The following is a 23,190-nucleotide window of genomic DNA, read 5'->3' on the forward strand; positions in this document are numbered from 1 at the left end:
TCATTCGATTGCGGGCAATAGGAAAAAATCTCAAGCAAACTCTAGATTAAAAGAGAGAGCAATAAAGTGTTAATCCGATATCTATTTCAAAAAACAAACTAAGACTTACGTAAATGGAAAACTAATTAGCTCATTGCCCAACAAATAAAAGCATTAAGTTAAGACTTAATTATCCCGTGGCATTAGCCACATAGGCCATGTCTAATAGTCGCGATAAAATTCAGGATGCGATAAGATTTATCTTATTCTATGTTTGATGTCCGCTCGAGACATAATAATAAAGTTTGTCTATTTCTTAGAATCATTTATATCGATATGCCGTTTATATCAAATAATGAAAACGATACAAATGAGAACATATTCGATTTTATCTTAAATAACAAATAAAAATATAACAAAGTGCGCATGACAACATTTCTAGAATAAAATTTCTCTTCTAAAAATGATTTTGGAATAGAGATTCGTTTGTTTACGCAGTTTTATTTTTCTAATTCTGAAGTATTTTTTGGCTTTAGAAATAATTTCAGACTCGCTTGAAAAAGTAAAAATTACCAGCAAAAGTAGAAAAATCGATTTTTTCGCATGCTTTTGGATTCAGTCTTGATCTTGGATATCATCTGCTTGAATACGATATATGATTAAAATCAAACCTCCGTTAAAACGCGTGTCTGGAAACTAATAGAAGAATCCTCTTCCCCACACTCAGCTAGGGTTTTCTCTACAGCAGAGCACGGACCGGAAGAGCAGAGACCAGCCGGCGGTGACGCGCCCCTCCGCCCGTCGGAAAATCCCCAAACCGAAGCTGCATTAGCCCTAGCCGAGCTTCTAAGAAGGAGGCGTTTCACCGATTCAATCGTCAACCATGAGGCCGATTCTGATGAAAGGCCACGAGAGGCCACTGACGTTCCTCAAGTACAACCGGGAGGGCGATCTCCTCTTCTCCTGCGCCAAGGACCACACCCCCACCGTCTGGTTCGCGGACAACGGCGAGCGCCTCGGCACCTACCGCGGCCACAACGGCGCCGTCTGGTGCTGCGACGTCTCCCGTAAGTGCCCCCACCGCCTCGCTTCTGATTTCGGTTTCGATTTTCTTTTTCCCCGGCTGGTCTAGTGAATCTGCTTGCGTGCTGTCTGTGTTGTTTTGAAGGGGATTCTAAGACGCTGATTACTGGAAGCGCGGACACGACGGCGAAGCTGTGGAGCGTGCAGAACGGGACGCAGCTGTTCACGTTCAATTTCGATTCGCCCGCGAGGTCGGTGGATTTCTCCATCGGCGATAAGCTCGCGGTGATCACCACCGATCCTTTCATGGAGCTGCCTTCGGCTATTCATGTCAAGCGCATTGCCAGAGACCCTGCTGACCGTAAGTGCGACTATTTTCGGCCTCTTATTAGGAAAAATCAAATGGCGAGATGAGTAGAAAAATAATTCGTTCTGTATAGCATGGTTTAAACACTTGTATCAGTGGGGGCTCGCTCGTGTCTTCGATTTCTGTGGGTTATGTTTTAGTTGCTTTGGACCTATGCGCTTCCTGGTATGACTAATTATTGGATTCATTGGCTTGTATGCACCTAGAAATTAACAACCGACTTTACCCCAATTGTTGGCACCAGCCCTCGAATATTAAGTACTCTTTCAAGCGTGGCTAATTACGATTGAGTGATATATGTGATGCCTCTGTTGAACCCACGGCAGAAGTAGGATATCTTCACAGGTTTTAGTTTCACTAACTTCCTTAGTAAGTGTATTGACGTCAATGATTTCATGGTATCTTGTTATCTGCCTGTTTCCTTTCCTCTTTTGTCACAAGCTCTTTGACTTCCTTGTATTCATAGGTAAGTAGTTTGTGCTCTTCTTCCTCTTGTCAAATACTGCCTTAGCAAAGTATCAGGTAACGAGGATCGTTGCTTAGTTTTTATGTCTTTGGCTTGTACATCCTCGAGCATTCGAGATTGAGATACTTGTGGCTAAGCATCCTCTCTCATGGGGTCTATTTCTTATAGAACTTCCAATTATTTGGGTTGATCTAGAGAGGTTGAGTTTCAACAATATGAGCAAATAAATTGATTCGATTGTCAAATTTGTTAATTTGTTGATTTTAATTCAAACATAGGAATTGTTTCAAGTTGGACAACTAATAGCTTTAGGTGGGTAAGTGTTGGCAAGTGATGTGGTTAGAAGTTTCTTCTTGGATAGTCTCAGTCAGCCACTAGTATTCCATGGATGAACATACCCCGTTTTCCCGTGGGCATTATTCAATCTGGTGAATTTTCAGAACCTTGTGGTGACTGTGAATTTGTTGGCCTTTCTTTCGACTCTCTCAATGCCCCGCCTTCATTAATGGCCTTATCGCAGAGACTGGTGAGTCTGTCCACATCCTTCGGGGTCATCAAGGAAGAATAGCTCGAGCTGTCTGGGGGCCTCTGAACACGACTGTTATAAGTGCTGGAGAAGATGCTATAATTCGTGTTTGGGACTCTGAGGTATACAACTCTTTCCTTGTTACGGTTATCAATTTGCACATTTGGCTTTAGTTTGTTCTTGAGTACTTAATGGTTCTTCGTTAACTGGAATTTGCTTGCTGTGGACACAAGTACTGACTTCTTTATTGCTTGTTTGTGAAATTGCAGACTGGGAAGCTTCTCAGAGAGTCAGACAAGGAAACCGGCCATAAAAAGGCGATAACTTCACTTGCAAAGTCCGCTGATGGTTCGCATTTTGTCACTGGTTCACAAGATAAATCTGCCAAGGTAATTATTCCAAAAAGGACATTTGATTTTATTTAGGTCACAGTTCTCCTTTTCTGATACTAACATATCTTTCTATTATCTCAGCTATGGGACATCAGGACATTGACTCTTATTAAAACATATGCGACAGAGCGCCCGGTCAATGCAGTTACAATGTCTCCACTTCTTGATCATGTATGTCCTCGCCTCATCCTTTTGAATGCTGGTTGCTTTTGTGACATGGTCATGAATCTTTCTATTCGTACTGTATTGTAGTTTTCCTGGTTGAAGTTGGCACTTTGCCATGTTAGATTTAGTCTTACTACCAGTACTACCAATAGCTGGCCGTGTAATTCACTGACACTCTTAATCATATTAATGCTATTTCTGTATTAGAGTTATATAATTATGTTTTTGAGTTTACATGTATTGGCATGTTTGAGAACCAATTTTGATGAATCAATGAGTTTTGTGTTAGTTATTAGAGGACTCGATGGGCGCCATTCATTTGCTTGGGGTTAATGAGTCCAAAAATTGGGTGAAAACAAATGTACTTACAAAAAGCAGCAGCAGTACCTAGAGACCAAGGGTTTGAAACTCCTCATATTATTCTTCAAATATTCAATGCTAGCTCCTTACGCTTCTTTTACTTTTATATTCTTTTCCCTTCGGGGCAACCAAGAGAGCCATCAAATTCAGGATTTCTCTTCTTATTCCATCTGTTCTTATTCCTGTCCAAGCTCGCTCTCTCACTGAACCTGAGGAGGCTCAAGCTAATACTACCAGATTACTAGCCTCATCCCCTTGTACATAATGTATAATCCGGGAGTATGCACCTTAAAATGATTTAGTGCGTCCTCACACTACTTTCAGAGTTGACACGTGCTCTCCAAGATATTCCCTCTTTTTTGTGCTTTTATTTTGATGAAATGTCGTACATTCGTGCTGTATTTACACGTCACGAAGTTCTCGTCCTTACAGGTGGTCCTTGGAGGTGGCCAAGATGCGTCAGCTGTAACCATGACTGATCATCGTGCTGGAAAGTTTGAAGCCAAGTTTTTTGACAAGGTAAATTATGCTGTATTGACTCATTGGATGTTCGTTTGTTCACTGGTTTGTTGAGTATTTCATGTCATTTTGGTGGTCCTGCTTTTGCATAGATTCTTCAAGAAGAAATTGGAGGTGTGAAGGGACACTTTGGGCCTATTAATGCTTTGGCTTTCAATCCTGATGGGAAAAGGTAAATTTGTTTAATTCTGTGGTAGTATAATACTGTGGACGATGATGCTGTCTTAATGTCTAATACAAGTGACTTGATAAGCCAAAGTGTAACTTTTTCAGTAAAAGTTGCTTAGAACGTGAAATAAGTTGATTTTTTCCAAAACATGAGAACTGATTCGACATGCCTGGAGTAAGAATATGGTGGAATTTGGATGTGATTGCAAGTCGACTATTGATTTTGTTCCAGTTTTGCAACTGATTTTGTGTGATATTGATACTCATATAAAGTGAAATTGTTGCAACTCTATTATACCTCGCATGTTTTGTAAAATCATGTTATGAGATTGAGTTCTAAACGTTTTCCGGCTGTATTTCTGTCTTTTCAGTTTCTCAAGCGGAGGTGAAGATGGTTATGTTAGATTGCATCACTTTGACCCGGATTACTTCAACATCAAGATTTAGCTTTTGAGAAAATAGTTTTGCAGTTTCGAAAAGTTGCCTCTGCCTTCAGAGTGGCGGAATTTTTCCAGAATGTTTATTACCGTGTTAGTTATCTATCTTAGATTGGAAATTTTGTTTTCAAGATCAGGTTGTCAAAATTATGAGGAACTTAATGAAATGATTTTATTTCCTAGCATCGTCTGTTATATAAAAGTTCTTTCATCTCTTCTATCAGCAAGGTCATGGGGAGCTTCCCCGTGTCCACCCCATTTGATTGAAGAGTTGGACTACGTTCCTTTGTTATTGAAAAAGAAAGTCAGGACCTCTGAAGGTTGAAAATTATCTCTCTAATCTTGGCACTGGAAAAGTAGATGGGAAGTTCGTTGTTCCGCGTCGGTTACTTCTTTAGGATATTGAAACAAAGAGACGCTGTATTCTTTTTCGTTTTGCCTTGTTCAGCTGTAATGCATTCAGTTCGTGCACATAAACGAGTCGGCAAATTGTGAAGATCGATTCATGGGGGATTGCTACAGGCTACGCCCACTTTGTCGACTTGGCGGGTAGGTGAGATCGTTAATTAGTGTGAGGGATGGAAATATGGAGAACTGTTGCGTCATCTTTTGATGAAAGAGATGTGAATGTAGGGCTGGGGTTGTTTTCCCACGTACGGGTTTTGCACCCACCTCGTGCGGTCGCATTATGGACAATTTTGGTGATGAATGAAACGTTGTTGTATTACAACGGGACGGTGAGCTTTGGCTCTTACTTATGGTCCAGACGTCCTCGTAGCCCATTCAAGATGAAAGTGCCAAGGGAGGGTGCTTGAACCACTCGTCCTATATTCACTAGTCACTGTCCTCCGTGGGACGCATTCGAGGGAGATTGAATTCGACTGTTTCCACCGAGACAGGGGACATCGGTTTACCGAGAAGCTTTTTAGCTAGGGCGGCTTCGCTAGTCGCCACTTGCCGGCAGTTTCTTTGCACGCTGCATTCTGTGGATTCCCTCTCGAAGCGAAGCGAGGGATTAAAAATGGTTTCCAACTTTGGCCGTTCCCATCTTTTCCTTTTTAAGAAATCAAACTTGTTAGACAATCACTTGAAGTCCAAGAAAGGGATTTCTTCAGCTCCATTCTTCTCTTCTTTCCCCGCTTACTGATGAAATTTATGGATACATGAATTTTACTCTACGCACGCACATGTGGTCAAAAGTGCAAAAGACGACGCCCCACCAACCAGTGTCCTGACTTTCTCCATCGTTTTATGCACATTTTCCAGGCCAATGACGACGAGCCATCAACCAGATTAGAAAAGCCTCGCGATCATCATTACTGTGAATACGATTCGTCGGGTGAGAAATCATTCGATCCACGACCAAGTCCTTTTCGTTATCGCGTAGTCGATACGTGGTCATTTCGAGACCCTACGGTCGCTTTAAACCTCTTAGAGTAATCTCGACTTGATTGCTGTGGTGCTACTGTGTTGGAGCAGTTGCCATCATAATTCATGGAGATCCCCTGGAATCGATGGGCCAATTTTGAGGAGTCAAGACATGTCTGATTTTGCCAATTTTGATTATATTTTCTCGCACCTTTTCCTTTCGAAGTGTTGGGTTGGTTGTGCTTAACCTAAATCGTGTAAGTCCAAGCTTCTTTTCCATTTCTTTTGATAGATCAAAAGAGGATAACACGCTATTGTTAGGATTAAGCACGAATGCGACCTGCTTAAGCCGCTTAAAATGGCCTAATTTCAACCCCGACCCAACTCGGCCGATCGCGGGGTCCCGATCATTATGGTTCCGTGTTGGCAGTAGCATCATTATTCAAATCGATTAGGCAACCTAGTAGTAATCCAAGGTTAGAAAAACTAGCACACCAAATTGCAAAGATCAGATTGGGGTGGTGGTCAATGGATCAGCAGGATTTCCACCTACCAACCTGACTTGGACTAAGAAAATCAAAGGGAAAGATGTAAAGGAATGATCTTTTGGATTTATGCGAGCATTAGATGTGATTAGAGTCCATTTGCTGCCTAATCATTGAATGAGCCGTCGTTGCAAGAACAGTAATGTTGACCGACAGGGCACTCTGAATCCCTTTTTACCCAACTGCCCATGACCCTCCTTTTCGGACCACGAACTACCACGAGGTCCACGAAAACCCCTGAGCGAATCCCCAATTCGTCTTCCCCCACTCCCCGACATTAATAATCGAAAAAATTGTAAGAAAGTGTTGGAGACACTTGTTAAATCTCGTCAATTGCGCCTCGAAAATGTAGGTATTTTCATATAAGATATGCTAATTTTTCCTCGAACATGTTTACGCCGGTTGAAGCGTGCTGATTTTGCTTCATTCCCAAATTTCAAGCGACTTCAAATGATGCTTCTGAACTAATCGTTGATAGAGACTCTTATTGATTTAAGTCTAAATTAAACGAGATCTAGAGAATTTCATATCGCCCTCCACATTGCCCCCCACCCCTCCCAATGAAAACATGTTTATACTCACGTTATTCAATTAGTGTTAGTATATTTTAAGATATCGTATTGCTAGTCCCTAAAAATGAAATTCTGAATTGATGTCTGAGATTTCGGTAATATAGCGCGTCGAGAGAAAATTAAATATGCAAAGCAACTTCTCTTTCCTTTTCATATTTTCTGAAAAATATTCATGAGACTATACCTCAACTTGGCGTCATTATACTTTTGTTGCGTACGGATACGACGGTCGCATAATCGGCTTAAAAAAAAAAAAAGTAGAGCCATCACGAAATGATACCGAAAATATAGTGATCTTAAAAACTCTACATCCATTTTCGGTACTTACAAGCAAAAAAAAAAAAAAAAGTTTTGTACGACGTCCTTTTCTGCAAAACTCACCCATCAACATTCATCGGCGCAGTAGAAATCTTTAGACGTGAACGGCGTAACAAATCCTACTCATACATTTGTCGCACCCGCCTTTACACTGTTAGATACAAAATTATCAACAAAAGGACATTTAAAGTATTAGTATTTGTGTACGGCGCTAGCTTTTAAGTCAATTTTTTTCGTTGACTCACTTAAATACCAAATCGGAGGAAAAAACGATCACTTGTGTGCCAATTTGGGGTAAAAATAATTACTTAAGTGTCAATTTCGACCAAACAATACACGCGGCAGTTTTTTTATATCAATGTTTTAATATTACATGACAATTTAAAAAAAAAAAAAATCAATCCACGTGGCATCCACATAACTATTCAACTTAAAAATAATTAATTTTTTAAAAAAATTAAAATTAATCCAAAAGATAACCTTATAAAAAAAAAAGGGGGGAGCAGAGGTTGCAGCGGCGAGGACTTTGAGTCCTCGTCGCCCCACCATCATCGGTAATGGTCGACGAGGGATGGGGATGGCTAAGGGGGATTGCCAAGCCTCAGAGACCCCTGTCAAGGTCTCGCAACGGCGGGGTCTCTCTGCGGCTTAGCGCACTTGGCCTCGCCCGGTGATGGCTCGCCAACCCCGGTGAGGCCTCGGCGATGGTGGGGTGGCGGTGACGAGCTGCAATAGCTTCCCTCGTTATTATTATTATTTTATTATTTTTTCAATTTTTTTTTATTTTTTTAATATTACGTGAATTTTGTTTATTAATTCTCATTTATTTTTTGCTGACTATGATTCTCCCGTGAGTCACGTAGATGCCACGTATGATTTCCGATGAAGGTCACCGGAGTTGGCATTAAAATAACCGTTTTAAAAAAAAAATTAGCACTTAATTGATAAAAAAAATATTAATAATAAAGCGAGCACCGCACACAAATAAGAATTAATCATCATCGCTCGATAAATATTTTCTATCTATTAAAGTAAACTATAATTTAATTTATAAATTCATTTTTCGACGGGTGTTGATATATAAAATTAAAAGAAGCAAAAAGCAGGGCCCTAACTGTTGCTTAACGCCACCCCTTCCCTACAAACTTCCCCTCTCCCTTTCTCTCTCTCTCTGTCAAAATCCCACACTGAGATTTTTTTCTCTCTCTCTCTCTAGCTCTAGCCTTCGCTCTCTGTGTGGAGGAATGGACTATTCGCCACCAGAGCACCACACGAATGCTTCGGAGGCGGAGGCCACCCCTCGCTCCACCTCCTCCGCCGTCCTCCGCGCCCTCCGCCTCCTCCGCGCCGACGACTCCGACTCCAAGCTCCAGGCCGCCCGCGACATCCGCCGCCTCACCAAGACCTCCCAGGCCTGTCGGCGCCAGCTCGCCGACGCCGTCGGGCCTCTCGTCTCCATGCTCCGCCTCGACTCCCTCGAGCTGAAGGACGCTGCTCTCCTCGCCCTCCTCAACCTCGCCGTCAAAGACGAAACGTACCTACCTCTCTCTCTCTCTCTCTCTCTCTCTCTCTGTATGTGTGTGTGTGTGTGTGTGTAGCACTGATTGATTGTTGTTCGATTGTCTCCGTGTTTCTATTTATATGGACGCGATTCAAACTCGTTTACGATTTTTATCTTTTTGTTTTGCGATCCTTTTTCCCACCTTGTCATTTTTGTGGCTCGGGGACGATGTTATCGAACGTGTTTGTTCGAAAAATCCAGCCTGAATTTGGTCAGGCTTTGGCGGCTTTTATTCATACCCGACGCTTTCGCTGCCTCATACGCTTTTTCTTTTCATCTGTTCATTGTTTTGGACGTTTTGGTGGTTATCTGTGGCGAATTGCAGCTGTTTCTCGAAGAACTTGATTGGGAATGGATACTTTTTTGTGCAGAAGATTCTTCTTTTTCTTCGTTTCTGACCCTATAGAAGCTGACGGATGATGATGATGATGAAGATGATACTTTGCTTGAGTTGCTGCTGTTCCTTTCCTTCTCTCTTTCTCTCACTTGCTTTTACCTCGGATTCATCAACTAGGGAAATTTTAAAGAGGGGAAAAAGTGAAGTATGAATGGATGATTCCTTATTTTATTACGTCGCTTTTTTTTTCCTTTTCCATCTCTCCAACACTCTTTTCGTGCTCTATTGGTTGTTTCAAGTCGCGGTTTTTTCTGGGAAATGGGAAAGTTGGGCTAATCTTAAGCTTTCTCAGTTGATAATATGTGAAACTTTTCGTGGCATTATTATCTTGTTTAATCAAAAGATGCGATCTTTAACTTATGTTGATAAAGTCGTTTCATTCGGTCAACAAATATCTTCCTCTGTAGCTTCCTGTGAATTACTTTTTTCACTGTTGGATAGGGTCGGTTGGATAGATGTGCCAACCGGGGCATATTCTTTTGCTCAGGGAACATGTGGGTGTTCTGTGGTTGAAAGCTCACCACTAATCAGACTCAAGGGTGGTTCTTCTTTAGTTCACATGTTCCGCTCTTTCTTTTCATTGCCTTTTTCTTTTCCCTTCTATTTGCATCTTATGCTGTGCTGCTTGTGAAGTAATCCAAATTTCAACTGATTCCGAGAGTTCATTGGAATCATTCAAGACTTCTGAGGTGGCTCCATGAGCGTGGAAACTTACATATTTCTGTTTAACCAGTTGGAACTGAATCAGATAGTAATTTGTCAACTGTAGTGCTTATTCTTGCATCACAAAAATATGCGTATGCGGACTATGGCTTCTGCATCTTCGTTACCATGCTATTCTCATGAGCATCAAACCACCCTATAGTGATGAGGCAATTATTGGGTAGTAACTTTAGCTTTCCATGGAGTCAGTAACTGCGGAACTACATGTTTTTTGCCTTGTCTAGAATGAGAAGATTGTTTAAACACATATGGATTATACAGAAATCTCATTAGCTGGTAATCAATTGCTTCTATGATGGGCCAGGCCCATAATATGTTGCGACAAAGCTAAGGCAAATATTTCACTGTTAGCTTCATCGTTCTAATCAATGAAGCTGCTGTTACTGTCAGGGAATCTTGCTCAATCCCCTAGATTGAGGAAATCATAGGAGAGGTCTTAGTTATATTTGTTTTTGTGCCTTAACTGGTCTTTGAATTTATTGATTGCTTGCTGCTTGCCTTTCATTCGTTGCTCATGCTCCACTGATTTTTACGGTAAAATAGCCTCTTGACTGGACTGGAAGATCGACGCTGATATTCATTCCCATTTATCTTGCAGTAATAAGGTGAATATTGTTGATGCGGGTGCTCTTGAGCCAATTATCGGCTTTCTCCAGTCAGATAATGTTGAACTCCAAGAGCATGCAGCTGCTGCTTTGCTTACTCTATCTGCTACTACCATCAACAAGCCGGTCATAAGTTCTTCCCGAGCCATTCCTCTCTTAGCAGGAATCCTGAAATGTGGAACCCAACAGGCCAAGATTGATGCCTTAATGGCTCTTTACAATCTCTCGACACATCCAGATAATCTCAACGTTATTCTCCAAGCGGATCCAATCACTTCCATAGTGAACTTGCTGAAAAGCTGTAAGAAGTCATCTAAAACTGCTGAAAAATGCACTGCTCTTCTAGAATCATTGTTAAACTTTGAGGACGGTAGAATAGCATTAACATCTGAGGAAGGTGGAGTTTTTGCCATAGTTGACGTGCTGGAGAATGGGTCCCTCCAGAGTCGAGAGCATGCAGTCGGGGCTTTATTAGCAATGTGCCAGAGTGATCGCTGTAAATACAGAGAACCAATCCTCAGAGAAGGTGTGATTCCTGGTCTCCTCGAGCTCACTGTTCAAGGGACATCAAAGTCTCAAGGAAACGCACATACACTGTTGCGGTTACTGAGGGAATCTCCATATCCAAGATCCGATCACCAACCTGACACACTTGAGAATATTGTCTGCAACATCATCTCTCAAATTAATGGAGAGGACCAGTCTGACAAGGCGAAGAAGATGCTTACTGAGATGGTGCAAGTAAGCATGGAGCAGACCTTGAGACATCTACAGCAAAGGGCTCTGGTATGCACACCCGCAGATGTTCCCCTTGCCAATTGTACTTCCGAAGTTTCTTCCAAGTAAAATCGTCTTCAATAATTATCATCTCTGGATGAATATTTGTTGTAAAAGAAAAATGTTCCTGTGAGATATGCCAGTCCTGGCCATAGTGGTGGTATCAGGTGACTGGTCGGAATAAAACTGAGTAAGTGTGTCTCAGTACAAGGTTGAAATCATAGTATTTTCTCTGCTGTTTGTTTGTAAAGGTACTATTGTATACATGTTAACACAGATTGTAAAGGTTTCTTTGCCTTCTGTTTCCAAACTTCGTGGTCTCTTCTTGTTGTTGGCAAAAGACATGAACTTAATGAAGGAAGTATATGCGCGAAGTCTTCTCTCAATGCTGTGTAATGAGTTTGTAACTCGAAATAAACATGATGTTTGGGATTGGGATTGGGATTATCTCAACTTCTATGTTTCTGCTGCACTCGTCCTTCCCCTAACGCGTTAGGTATGTAGTGAACCTAGGTCGTTTTAAAAGTGGCATATGTGGATCCTCTGGGCTCATTCCGGTATAATTGGCTTGGTCAACAAAGACGAATCGAAACAAACATCTTCGGAACTGCCTCTGGACCGCATGTCCCTCTTTTCCATCCAACTAGAAGTGTAATCTTTGATGCCTGTCCACTTGATTACTCAATCTTGCTAGTTGATACTTGAATTTGGCAGGACCACGTATAGTTGGTTGGTGGGCTTCTTTCCTCTCCTCAGTTTTGTCACAGGTGACACTGTGACGTTCAGGTCAATGGGAGCGTGCGTTGAGTGACATGATGGAGAGGGAGACGCCATGTTTGCCCATATCACTTGTGAATGGTTTATGACTTTTCCCATTTCTTCTTATGGAATCGGTAAGGCTAGCTCACACGCTGAAGGGTAGAGACTTACGGAGCGCTGATTTCGTGTGTGCAATTCTGTCGTTGAGTAACTCCGGCGAGCCTCCGACTGTCGTATTACATGCGCATAATATCGGCAAGTCATGGACTCCTCTTACCAAAAAAATTATAAACCTATTACAAATTTGCCAATTCAGTCTTTGTCTTTGATCAATTTAGTCATAAAGCTTTTGCATTTGTGTCAAATCAGTCCATCTAGCCAGTTTTGATTTGCTGGCGTTGCGTGGACTTTTTAAATTATTATTTTAATATGTTTTTCTTTATTTTTTTCTTTTCCACTCCATTTATGGTCGGCGAGGGGGAGGGAGTGTGGCCTCTCCCCTTTGATCTAGCGAGGCCACCGCAGGGGTTACTGGCCTCGGACAAGGGCGTCTTGGCCTTCGTCGGCCTAGGTGGAGTGAAAAAGAAAACCTAAAGAAAAAGAAATAAAAAAAAATTATAAAAAAAAAGTCAATTTTTTTTAAAATATTATTTAAAAAATCTATGTCAGTTGCAACCAATCAAAATTTTTCGAATGAACTGAATTGACACAAATACAAAAGATTTATGATTGAATCAGCAAAATAAAAACAAAAGTTTAGAATTGAATTGACAATAGATTTAGGACCTTTTTTTTTTTGTGTGTGGTAATTCTCCCTAAGTTCTTGCCAAGTTAAACAGAATTGCAAGTGCTTAGCATTTCGTCTCTGCTTTCACCACAGCCTTCAAACTTTGTCGTAGCTGCCATACACGACCTGGTTAAGACTTCATTATGTTGTCCTCTTTGTGTTTTAGATTCAAATTCATTTACGTTTTCTGTTTTCGTTCTTTCAGCTCACTTCTCAGCCGTCTTCCACGGTACTGTTGGGGACTCGATTCCTTTCTCTCTCTCTCTCTCTCTCTCTCTTTTTTTATATAATTATTTTTTCCGTATATTTAACAAAATTGCGGGAAAATTCATTTGAAATTCACATAAGTACGTATTAAAAAATATGAGTTTTTTTTTTTTTTTCACTAGAATGGTATAAAACAAGCAAGTGACACAAATTTCCTGCTTTGCAAATTAATATCATCCTAATCTGAACGTGGTTTTTTACCGTATGAAATTAGGCACGCACTTTTTAAAATGTTGTCTGGTTTTTCCAACGTGTAGTGTACTCTATTCTACTATCAACTCAAGTTGGTCGGAAGCCACAACATGAAGAATGAAATTAAAGCATGAACGTGAACAAATCGAAACTTAATTTGAACCCGTGGAATGAACAAGCGCTTCACTCAATTAAGTAGGTATTAGAAATAGAACTCGAGTTGAACTCGATTTCTCTTTTTCCTCTTTCATCTACTTATGAGTTAACCCATTTGTAATCGGTAATTCTTTCACTCGTCAGTTAGTTCGTACAGTTGTCAACTTCTAATAGTTTAAACTTTCATACAAATTGTTACACCACTCAATTTAATGGAAAATTTCAAATAAAGGTTTGAAATATCATTATTTTGTCAAATAAGAGTATGAAGTTGAATTTATTTCAAATAAGAGTGCTCTCATTATTTTAAAGAAAAGCTTGATCAAGAGTATTATCGCCATTTTTTTTTTTCCTTTTCTTCTTTTTCCCCTGTTCCCTCTCTCGCCCATCGCCGAGTCTCATTGATGGCTAGACTTAGGCGAGGGCCACCCTCACCCGCCTAGTCGAGTCTTCATAAAACTTCGAAGCAATCACGTAAAGACGACTTCATCTTCGACGAACTCCTAGGCGAGTGAGGGCGGCCCTCGCACGATCTGGCGAATTAGTGTCCTTCCATTTCCGTCGTTCAAAGACAAACACTTTGCCTAATTCCTTGCCAATCTACTGCCCGATGGCTTTACATAGCTAAGGAAATCCGTAATTGATAGCAAGAGCTAAGAGTCAACCCGTGCCCTTGCCTAGGTTGCCCTCGCCTGACGCTGGCGATGGCTGGTGAAGGGGAGAAGAAAAAGAAAAAAAAAAGGAAAAGAAAATGATAAGAGAAAAATAAAAAATATTAAATTAAATTAAAAAATGAAAAGGTCCCTCGAAGCTTTTTTTTTAGATTATTTGAGCACTTCGTACCTTTATTTGGAAAATTTCCCCCATTTTAACGTGATGAAAATATTTTGACATTTAAAGGATAAAAAATTAAATTTTCGCGAAGTAGTCGAAAGAGTAGCAGAGACTGAGAGAGAGACCTGCAAGTAGCATCGCGAGTTCAGGAGCTGTGGACTGCGTGTATGATGGCGAAGCGAGGACTTCTCCGAGCTGGCATCGCTACAGTATGTCCTCAGACTCTTGAGACCGTGTATCTACTCAGGCGTTTGCTCATTCTCGGCGTCTAACGTTTTCGCAAATTTGCATTTCCGATTTTGAATGTGATTTCGAAACTTTCAGCGATAAATTTCTGTGTTAATTTGGACTCGTGGAGGCTTTTAAGCTTGGGCGTTTGATTCTGTACAATCCTGAATATCCTGGGCTGAGACCACAACTTTTGTTCCTCGTTGAGTTGATTCAGCGATTCCACGGCGAGCCTGACGATAACCTCTCCATTCTACCCTGAGAAAGATACGTAATGAAATACATGTACGTAGCTCGACCCGACCCGACCCGATTTTGACGACAGTTGGATTGAGATAGCATTGTGCTTGGCCATCTGAGGGGAGAATACCGTTGAAATTTGGAAACGCGAGTGAACATGATGGACACTCGTTGCCGCAAATTGTGTTCAGAGGTGACCAAACTGAAATGTGCAGGCCGAACAGTGTCGTCCACCATCTGCGCCGCAGGGAGGTTTTAGTGCGGAGACCGAGCCACGGGATGCTGGTTGTTTTCCGCCGTGTCCCCTCGTTTGATGTGGCGAGCATTCTAGCATCCCGCTTTTCCTTTCCTGTTTTCACATTTCAAATTGTCAGATTTAGGTGTAGTTTGCCTCCCTGCCTAGACAGTAACCTTCATGGGACTGGACACTTCAAGAACTGCACGTTGAGTCTGGACAACTTTTTCGCTTCTCTCATTGAAAACTCAACGCGCTTAAGACACTTGAATCAAATCCATGCCAAGTTGCTGGTCCTAGGACTGCAGGATGATAGTTTTTTGATCACCAAGCTAGTCAATTGGAGCTCGAACCTTGGAGAAATTCGATATTCCCGGAAGGTGTTCGATGAATTCTCTGACCCAGATGTGTTCTTGTGGAATGCTATAATTAGGGGTTACTCAAGGCACAATATGTTCAGTGATGCTGTTGAATTGTACTCTAAAATGCAGGGGACTGGCGTCAATCCGGATGGCTTCACTTTCCCCTACATTTTGAGAGCATGTACTGGCTTGCCTGCTCTTGGAATAGGTAGGCGTGTACATGGGCAGGTTTATAGGCATGGGTTTGAATCGGATGTGTTTGTGCAGAATGGTGTTGTGACGCTGTATGCCAAATGTGGCAAGGTTGAGCATGCTAGGATTGTGTTTGACCAATTACGTGATAGGACTGTTGTATCGTGGACATCTATGATTTCTGGGTATGCTCAGAATGGCCAGCCGATGGAATCTTTGAGAATTTTCGGCTGGATGAGGAAATTGAACGTACATCCTGATTGGATTGCTCTTGTAAGTATTCTTAAAGCATACACTGATATAGAGGATCTTGAACAAGGGAAATCTGTTCACAGTTGTGTCATCAAGATGGGTCTTGAACATGAACCAGACTTGCTTATATCTCTCACAACTTTTTATGCTAAGTGTGGTCTTGTCACTGTTGCCCGAACATTTTTTGATCAGATGGAGATGCCGAACTTGATTTTGTGGAATGCCATGATTTCTGGGTACTCAAAGAATGGCTATGCTGAGGAAGCTGTGGAGCTATTCCGAGGCATGATCTCTAAAAACATAACAACAGATACTATATCTGTGTCATCTGCTATTTTGGCGTGTGCCCAAGTGGGCTCTCTTGAGTTGGCAAGATGGATGGATCAGTACATCTCTAAGAGTGAATTTAGAGATGATATTTTTGCGAATACAGCACTCATTGATATGTTTGCAAAATGCGGAAGCGTACATTTGGCTCGAAAAACTTTTGATCGTGCACTAGACAAGGATGTTGTTATGTGGAGTGCTATGATTGTGGGATATGGATTGCATGGTAAGGGCCGAGAAGCCATTGATCTTTATCATGAGATGAAGAAAGTTGGTGTGTGCCCAAATGATGTCACCTTTGTTGGACTTCTCACTGCATGCAACCATTCAGGTCTTTTAAAAGAGGGGTGGGAATTTTTCCACAGCATGAGTAGTTATGGGATTGAACCACGTCATCAGCACTATGCTTGTGTGGTTGATCTTCTTGGACGTGCTGGACATTTAAACCGAGCCTACAATTTTATTCTAAAGATGCCAATTGAACCAGGTGTATCTGTATGGGGTGCTCTTTTGAGTGCATGCAAGATTCATCGCAATGTGGCACTGGGTGAATATGCTGCACAACAACTTTTCTCACTAGATCCATATAATATTGGACATTTTGTTCAACTCTCGAATCTCTATGCTTCATTACGTTTATGGGACCAAGTTGCCAAAATACGAGTACTGATGAGAGAAAAAGGTCTCAATAAGGACCTTGGATACAGTTTGATTGAGATCAATGGAAAGCTTCAGGCCTTCCGTGTAGGAGACAAGTCACATCCAAGATCTGTGGAAATATTTGAAGAACTTGACAAATTGGAGAGTAGGTTGAAGGAGGCCGGTTTTGTCCCCAGTACAGAGTCTGTGACGCATGACTTGATACATGAAGAGAAGGAGCAATTCCTTTGTAATCATAGTGAGAGGATTGCCATTGCGTATGGATTGATTAGCACTACTCCTGGAACAACACTTCGTATAATAAAAAATCTCCGTGCATGTGTTAACTGTCATGCAGCAACCAAATTTATATCTAAGCTTGTCGATAGAGAGATTGTCGTGCGAGATGCGAATCGTTTCCACCATTTTAAGGATGGGCTTTGTTCCTGTGGAGACTACTGATGAGGAGGTATTGATCAGTCACATCATCTTGTTTTCTCCTCAGTAGAGGAAAGAAAGAACAAGTATGTCTAGTTATTATGGCTTCTCTGGCCGCGTTTTGTTCTTGTCTGGCCTATCAAGGTAGTTCTGGAACTTCAGTAAAAAGGTTGGCATGTACATGGGCTGATTTCAGTGGTGGTAGCACCACATCAAAGTTTTTAAATGCCCTTTCAGAAAAAGCTTATTGCACTTTTATTTTATGACGGTTTGTCGTTGCTGTCCTTTTCGCAACTAAACAGGATTGCTTCCAATTTTTGCCTACTTGAAGAAATAGAAACTCTACATGCTAATAAATTCCATTTATCTGGTTGCAAGTTAGAGTGGAAGTAATTTCCTCAATTGAAGTCAAGTTTCATTATTTCTTATTCCAATTCCCAAAGTTTGTTGATCTTGTTGAACAATTTGTTGTCCTTTCTTATTTTCATGACACGTAATCAATGATTATGAGTTTATTTAGACAAGCTCGTCACCATGAGTGGCCAAGATGATATTGCATGCATTTTCTCGCTCTGGATAATGTTTTTGATATCGATTATTTTAATGACCTATGCACATGTTTCATATTATTCCTTGCATTCAACACAGCCGAGTATATTTTTACATACGAGACATTTACTAAAAGGTCCATTGATCGCAGGATAGCCGAGTTTTCACACAATTTGGCAATCTTAACAACAGCATCAACTCTGTATTTGTATGACAGGCACTCTTTCTTTAAACTACAGGAATGTGCTGGACAAATTAGATGCAGAGAGCTGGCAAACTCATCTTCTTTTTGCCGCAAATTGTATTCAGAGGTGACCAGAGTGTAATTTGCATGTGTGCTTCTGTGAGTATTTGCATTTATGGAACTCTCATTGTATCTCGCTTAAGTAGCATCATCATTATGAAAAGTCCAATATGGTTGAAATTTGCAGCATTGTGCTAGTTCTTGTTCTTCTGAGCTTGTTTCACTATTCTATCTGGGGGAGGATTTTATGTTCAAGATGAATGATTCTCTTTCCTTCTGGAGGCATTTATGAATTCTCTTTGTTACCTTGACATGATAAGTGGATAATTTTCTATTTATATGCAGATCGAAGAGGTTGGATGGGAACATTTGGTGCGGCTAGATGACAATCTAACATTTCTCAGCTTCCGCGTCCTGTAAGTTGCACTCGTTGATAATAATTTTTTGACTTTTTTTTCAAAAAAGGAGCTATTCACCATTTCTTTTAACCCTTTCATCTGACCTGAATTTTTCACCTTTTCCTTGTGCACAATCTTGTAATTCCTATATCTTTTGTTTTGCCTTTTGAATGATTCTCGGTTGGCTTCTATTCTTTTGATTATTTGGTAATTGTTAAGATTTGGATCGCAAGAGAGGAGACAAAAGTACGAAGGGCTACTCTTTTTCACTTGAGTTGATGTAAGATTACATATACTCTACTTATGGAGCATAGAGCAATAATCTACTTAACACCCAAGTTTCTAACTACCTTCCTTATGCTACCTGACACTTATTGAACTAGTATTCTTCAATACTCTTCCTCAAGCTAGGGCATTTCCAGCCTGAAACTAATGTGATGGTACAGTTAAGCTCCTCTCCAGCTGTGAACCCCCTTCACACCTCTTGCGGGTGCACCATTCACAGTCTGTCCATGATTGCCGGTTGTTGTTCATCATCCACCATTGAGTTCATTTGTCTATCCGAGTTGCATGAGCTCAGTGGCTTCTCTCTTCATTGTCCATCAAGTTCTAGGCATCCACTAAATTACCTATGCTTTTGTTGTCTTTGGTTATGAGGCTAGCTTCTTCTGCTCTGTTGTAGTTTTCTTGGTCTTTATTTCATTAACAAAGCACTTGCTGTTAGTGAAAAGGGGAAAAAAGAAAAAGAAAAAAAGGAGGAGGTGACAGCCTTTCATATGCGGTTCTTTCTTTTGGTGCTTCATCAGTTGGATCCGGTTTTGATGTGGTCACACTTTGTCTTTTACGTAAGGTCCGGCTTATACTCCTGTCGTCTACTTTAGCCTGGTTTGATACGGCCACATCCATGTGAGGTGTGCCTACACTTGCTGCTGTTGGAGATAAAATCTATTCCATTAGTGACATTGAAGAAAGTTGTAGCTATACTACTGTTTTTAGCATCCCTGCTGAAACTTTAACTTTTAATGCTGTTGAATATTTAGCTAAGATTTTGGATAAGCTTGCCTTAATGGTTCTTGTCTTTCGTAGTTTCAAAATATGTATGCACACACACAATTTGATGGGGAGCTGTGTGTTCGTGCATATTCTGGAGACATTTACTTTTTTTCCTCTTATACATTGTTTATCCTTCTCCTTGTTTTTACTAGTTTTACTGGATATAACCTGTTTTTCTACCTCTCTCGAAATCCTAAAAGTGCTCAACTTTTTGGCAAATCAATTACAAGGGATGCAAGTGGAAGGGTTCATGTCATGGAAGTTCAAGTGGATAAAACTTACCCCCAATGTCCTCCTTCTATCTCAGGGGTCAGTATACTTACTTTTGATCATATCTAACTTCCTTTTCTGAGGTCATAATACTCGCTGAACCTCTTGCCAGGATGTACCATATATTCCTAAAATCGAGTGGTCAGCGACTTCAAGATTGAAGGATGCGGTGATTCAGTTCAAAAAGGTACATATCCAGGTTGTCAATTGAAGGGTTTGATGATTAGTTCTCTCTGCCATTTGGGAGAAACTCTATCTTCTTTAGGGACTAATTTATAAGGATGGTGTTAATTTGTCCATCACAATTTTTAGCATGTGGATACACTTGAGGACTTTTGGTCCACATTAGATGATATTGACAACTCTCTATGGGTTGTTAATCCTAACTTTCCATGCCGAGCTATGTGCCATCGTCTAGTCAATATAGGTAATTCCTCCTTTCTCCAACATCAAACTATATTTTTAAAGTCTGTCCTTCATCTAACTCCAATATTTCTTCTTTCTTCTTGCAAGGAAATGACTGCATTGTCTTGTTCTCTATAAATGCACGGAGTCCTAAGACTGTACCAGAGTAAGAATAGATTCTATATTATTACTGCAGCTGGTACGGTGGACTTGTTTTGTGCTGCCAACAACTTGAATTTGTACTGCTATAGGTGCCGCTTCATGGGTCCAGATTCTAGTATAAGCCCTTTGAGAAAGGCGTGGAGCAGAAACTGCAAAAAATGGTACTTAACTAGTATATTTTACCATGATCCTTTGGATTGTATGACACCATCGGCTGGCTTTAATAGAAAAGGAAGTACTTGTCGTTTGCAGCCCCTGAGCTACAGATGGACATATTGGGTTTGTACCCTATGTATGGGATCCAAGGTACTCATGCGCGCGCGCATTTGTCAGTGTGCATGTACGTAAGAGAGAGACAGCGCACCTGCGGAAGGAGAGGAGGGGGGGGTCCTTAGAATTGGCACTGGAGGTTGTGTACTACCTTTCTGCCTTCTTGACCATATTAAGATTATGCTTAAGCTGACCAAATATTTGGTGAGGAGTTTAATGCTTTGATATCATTGAAATGATTACTATAGAAAAGATCTTTTATACTTTTTGCTTCTGAATAAGTATTGGCAACTTGCCTATTGTTTTCTCATGTATTCTTAGTTTTTAAATACTTAAATGCATATAAAGCAAGTATATTTCATTAGTGGTACAATCAAGACTTGATTAGCTAAATGTCTTGAAGCTGCAGTTCAATGTGACCCATCACTTTGCGATCAATCTTCATCTCATTTCTAGATTTTCAGTAACTCTGTTGAGAGCTAGTTAGAACTAAAAGGGATCGAGTGCGTGTCAGATCAGTTAATGTGCTTCTAAGTAAAACCATGATCATTATATATCTCTCTTTGTTTCAATAACTTCAGTTGTGATATCTTGTCAGAGTTTCCTATTATTGTGCTCTATACTGCCAGGTCCAACCATCAGCACAGTGCTATAGATCTGGAACTGTTAAACAATCATTTTGGCCTCAATTTGGAACTATCTATTTCTTTCTTTTCTTATACTAGTGCACCCATCTTGTTACAGTCGCTTGTATCATTTAATTTGCTTGATTTGCGCTTCTCTGTTATAGGATGCAAGAAAAATCTTTTCGAGATAATCTGGTCTGTGTTTTTGGGTTTGAGCTACCAAAGTCCCCAGATACAGAGAAGGATGAGCAGCAACTGGAATGTGGAATCTGTTATGCTCAGCATCTTCCCATTGGTAATACATTCTCAGATGCATGACTACATGCAATGGACCACAACTATTAGTTGATACTGTCTCACCTTATAATTTTCTGTTACCTACTCATAGAGGACGAACTTGGAACCAAGAGTGGATGCCCAACGGACTACCAGTGTGATAATGCGAACTGCAGAAGAGCTTTTCATGGTCTTTGTCTAATGGACTGGTTACGGTCTATCACCACAACTAGGCAGTAAGTTGACTTTTCCTAATCCCATGCCTTTTCTTTACCTACTTCATGCATGAAATAGCTCGAACCATTTTAGTTCCTGTAAGTATGTTAGTGAGCAGTTTGGTCTATACTCTTGGAGGCTTCTTCTGTCCTTCCCCTCATAGTGAGCTCTTTGAATACCAGAGGTTAGACATGACCAAAATGAACCGGGGCCCGGAACTGGCCCGTTGACCGGGCCCACGGTTCCAACCTGGTTTTTTTTTTAAAAAAAAAAAAGGGAGGAGGCCCGGGGAAAAATAGCCGTTGGGCCTAGGAACCGGCGTCCGAACTGGAACCGGCCCGGAACCGGAACCGGCCACGTCTACCAGAGGTTGAACAAGTACGCAGCACTTTTACTGCAGTAGTCTACACTACTTTTTGAATTATGCGCCACATGAAATATCAAAAAGTGATTATTGTTTGCTTTTGGAGGACGCAAGGAAGATTTGAGCATTACACGTGCGTATTTTGGCTTTGCACACCAAACTGTCACAAATCTAGACAAATCATCCGTTGAAAAGTCACAAGCTTGCACAATTCGGCGGTCGGTTTTATTTTTCTGAAGTGGATACTTGCAAAAAGCCTAACATTAGGAATTAGCTTTCATAACCACTACAAAGTCACGAGTTTGTCATACGTTATTTTGATCTGAGTCATTGGGGACTTTAGACTCTCATGCCTTCTAATTGTCCATGATGCCCTCCACCTTGATTTGTTCACTGCACTGCCCAATTCCAAATCACCTCCAATATTTTGCGTCTATGGACAATGTGCTATATTTTCCTGGACCTTCTATGTCTGTGGTTGCCTGTTCATCTCCTCTCCTTGTTTTGCTTGCAGTGAATTTGATCTGTTGTTTGTGTGTTGTTACAACAGGTCATTTGATGTTCTCTTCGGCAGTTGTCCGTATTGTTCCGAGCCAGTCGCTGTCAAAATCACCAACACCAGGAGCTAAATCAATGTATCACAGTTTCACTATGAGAAGAGATATTATGCAAGTGATAGCTTTTGGTGAGAATGGGCACCTTCCTCCCCCTAGAATCAATCCCTTCCAAGTAATTTCATCCATAGCCCTTTGTCTGTGGCATGAATTCGTAGAGACCATTGTTCTCACACGCGTTCGGCTTTTGATCTATTTCTCCTTTTACGCCGCTTGATTTATATCGCCCTATCTGTCGTCGCGACGCCTACAAGAAAATTATTTGCTCATGGAAGAACAGTTATTCACATGCATAACTCTTGCAATGCTAAAATCGCAAACGATCTTTGTTTGACCTCGTAATCAATTAGTTACTCAAACCTCGACCTACTTCGACCACATGCCCTTGTCCTCAATATGATGTTTTTGGCTTGCTACATCACTTCTTCAGTATCCATTTATTTTTTTGAAACTTGGTCTAATTCTACGCATAACACACGACAAGATCTCTCCCACCTGAAATTTTGACTAACTATAATTCATATAGGGCTAAAAAAAAATACCGTGTATTTTTACCATATTTTAAAA

The 23,190-nt window shown here is 40.9% G+C and overlaps 3 protein-coding genes and 1 long non-coding RNA gene across 14 annotated transcripts; 3 read left to right on the plus strand and 1 right to left on the minus strand.

Annotated features, from left to right (window-relative positions):
• The first annotated feature begins 665 nt into the window (after positions 1-665).
• LOC115748119 (eukaryotic translation initiation factor 3 subunit I-like) lies at positions 666-4,587 on the plus strand. Its single transcript, XM_030684566.2, has 8 exons — positions 666-1,046; positions 1,148-1,363; positions 2,356-2,483; positions 2,631-2,750; positions 2,835-2,924; positions 3,711-3,797; positions 3,890-3,969; positions 4,337-4,587. The coding sequence occupies exons 1-8, from the start codon at positions 863-865 to the stop codon at positions 4,410-4,412; spliced, it is 981 nt and encodes a 326-aa protein (XP_030540426.1). The 5' UTR covers positions 666-862; the 3' UTR covers positions 4,413-4,587.
• LOC115748198 lies at positions 4,423-4,852 on the minus strand. Its single transcript, XR_004016202.2, has 2 exons — positions 4,715-4,852; positions 4,423-4,641 (listed from the first exon to the last, which is right to left on the minus strand). It is a non-coding gene; the product is annotated as an uncharacterized LOC115748198 (long non-coding RNA).
• Positions 4,853-8,339: 3,487 nt separating this feature from the next.
• LOC115748040 (U-box domain-containing protein 3) lies at positions 8,340-11,654 on the plus strand. The gene is made up of 2 exons (XM_030684447.2): positions 8,340-8,739; positions 10,485-11,654. The coding sequence occupies exons 1-2, from the start codon at positions 8,450-8,452 to the stop codon at positions 11,335-11,337; spliced, it is 1,143 nt and encodes a 380-aa protein (XP_030540307.1). The 5' UTR covers positions 8,340-8,449; the 3' UTR covers positions 11,338-11,654.
• A 2,711-nt stretch (positions 11,655-14,365) lies between these two features.
• LOC115747524 (E3 ubiquitin-protein ligase FANCL) lies at positions 14,366-22,840 on the plus strand. 11 transcript variants are annotated; one of them, XM_048274783.1, is made up of 11 exons: positions 14,366-14,472; positions 17,965-18,068; positions 18,315-18,385; positions 19,651-19,729; positions 19,803-19,877; positions 20,003-20,117; positions 20,204-20,261; positions 20,347-20,418; positions 21,318-21,448; positions 21,542-21,665; positions 22,560-22,840. In XM_048274783.1, the coding sequence occupies exons 2-11, from the start codon at positions 17,985-17,987 to the stop codon at positions 22,636-22,638; spliced, it is 888 nt and encodes a 295-aa protein (XP_048130740.1). In that variant the 5' UTR covers positions 14,366-14,472; positions 17,965-17,984; the 3' UTR covers positions 22,639-22,840. The 11 variants fall into 11 exon arrangements, 8 of the variants coding, with proteins under 8 accessions (XP_048130740.1, XP_030539727.1, XP_030540112.1 ...); XM_030683867.1 differs by having other exon boundaries at positions 17,965-18,036; XM_030684105.2 differs by lacking the exon at positions 14,366-14,472 and adding an exon at positions 17,070-17,207.
• The last annotated feature ends 350 nt before the right edge of the window (positions 22,841-23,190 follow it).

This window comes from Rhodamnia argentea, chromosome 2, assembly GCF_020921035.1.
Source record: "Rhodamnia argentea isolate NSW1041297 chromosome 2, ASM2092103v1, whole genome shotgun sequence".
Lineage (NCBI taxonomy): Eukaryota > Viridiplantae > Streptophyta > Magnoliopsida > Myrtales > Myrtaceae > Rhodamnia > Rhodamnia argentea.

Coding starts and splice junctions, on each gene's coding strand:
- LOC115748119 (XM_030684566.2), top strand. CDS start 863: ATGAGGCCGATTCTGATGAAAGGCCACGAGAGGCCACTGACGTTCCTC. Junction 1,047..1,147: donor CTGGTGCTGCGACGTCTCCC/GTAAGTGCCCCC, acceptor GTTGTTTTGAAG/GGGATTCTAAGACGCTGATT. Junction 2,484..2,630: donor TTCGTGTTTGGGACTCTGAG/GTATACAACTCT, acceptor GTGAAATTGCAG/ACTGGGAAGCTTCTCAGAGA.
- LOC115748040 (XM_030684447.2), top strand. CDS start 8,450: ATGGACTATTCGCCACCAGAGCACCACACGAATGCTTCGGAGGCGGAG. Junction 8,740..10,484: donor CTCGCCGTCAAAGACGAAAC/GTACCTACCTCT, acceptor TTTATCTTGCAG/TAATAAGGTGAATATTGTTG.
- LOC115747524 (XM_030683867.1), top strand. CDS start 14,431: ATGATGGCGAAGCGAGGACTTCTCCGAGCTGGCATCGCTACA. Junction 14,473..17,964: donor TCCGAGCTGGCATCGCTACA/GTATGTCCTCAG, acceptor TTTAAACTACAG/GAATGTGCTGGACAAATTAG. Junction 21,449..21,541: donor TGCTCAGCATCTTCCCATTG/GTAATACATTCT, acceptor ACCTACTCATAG/AGGACGAACTTGGAACCAAG.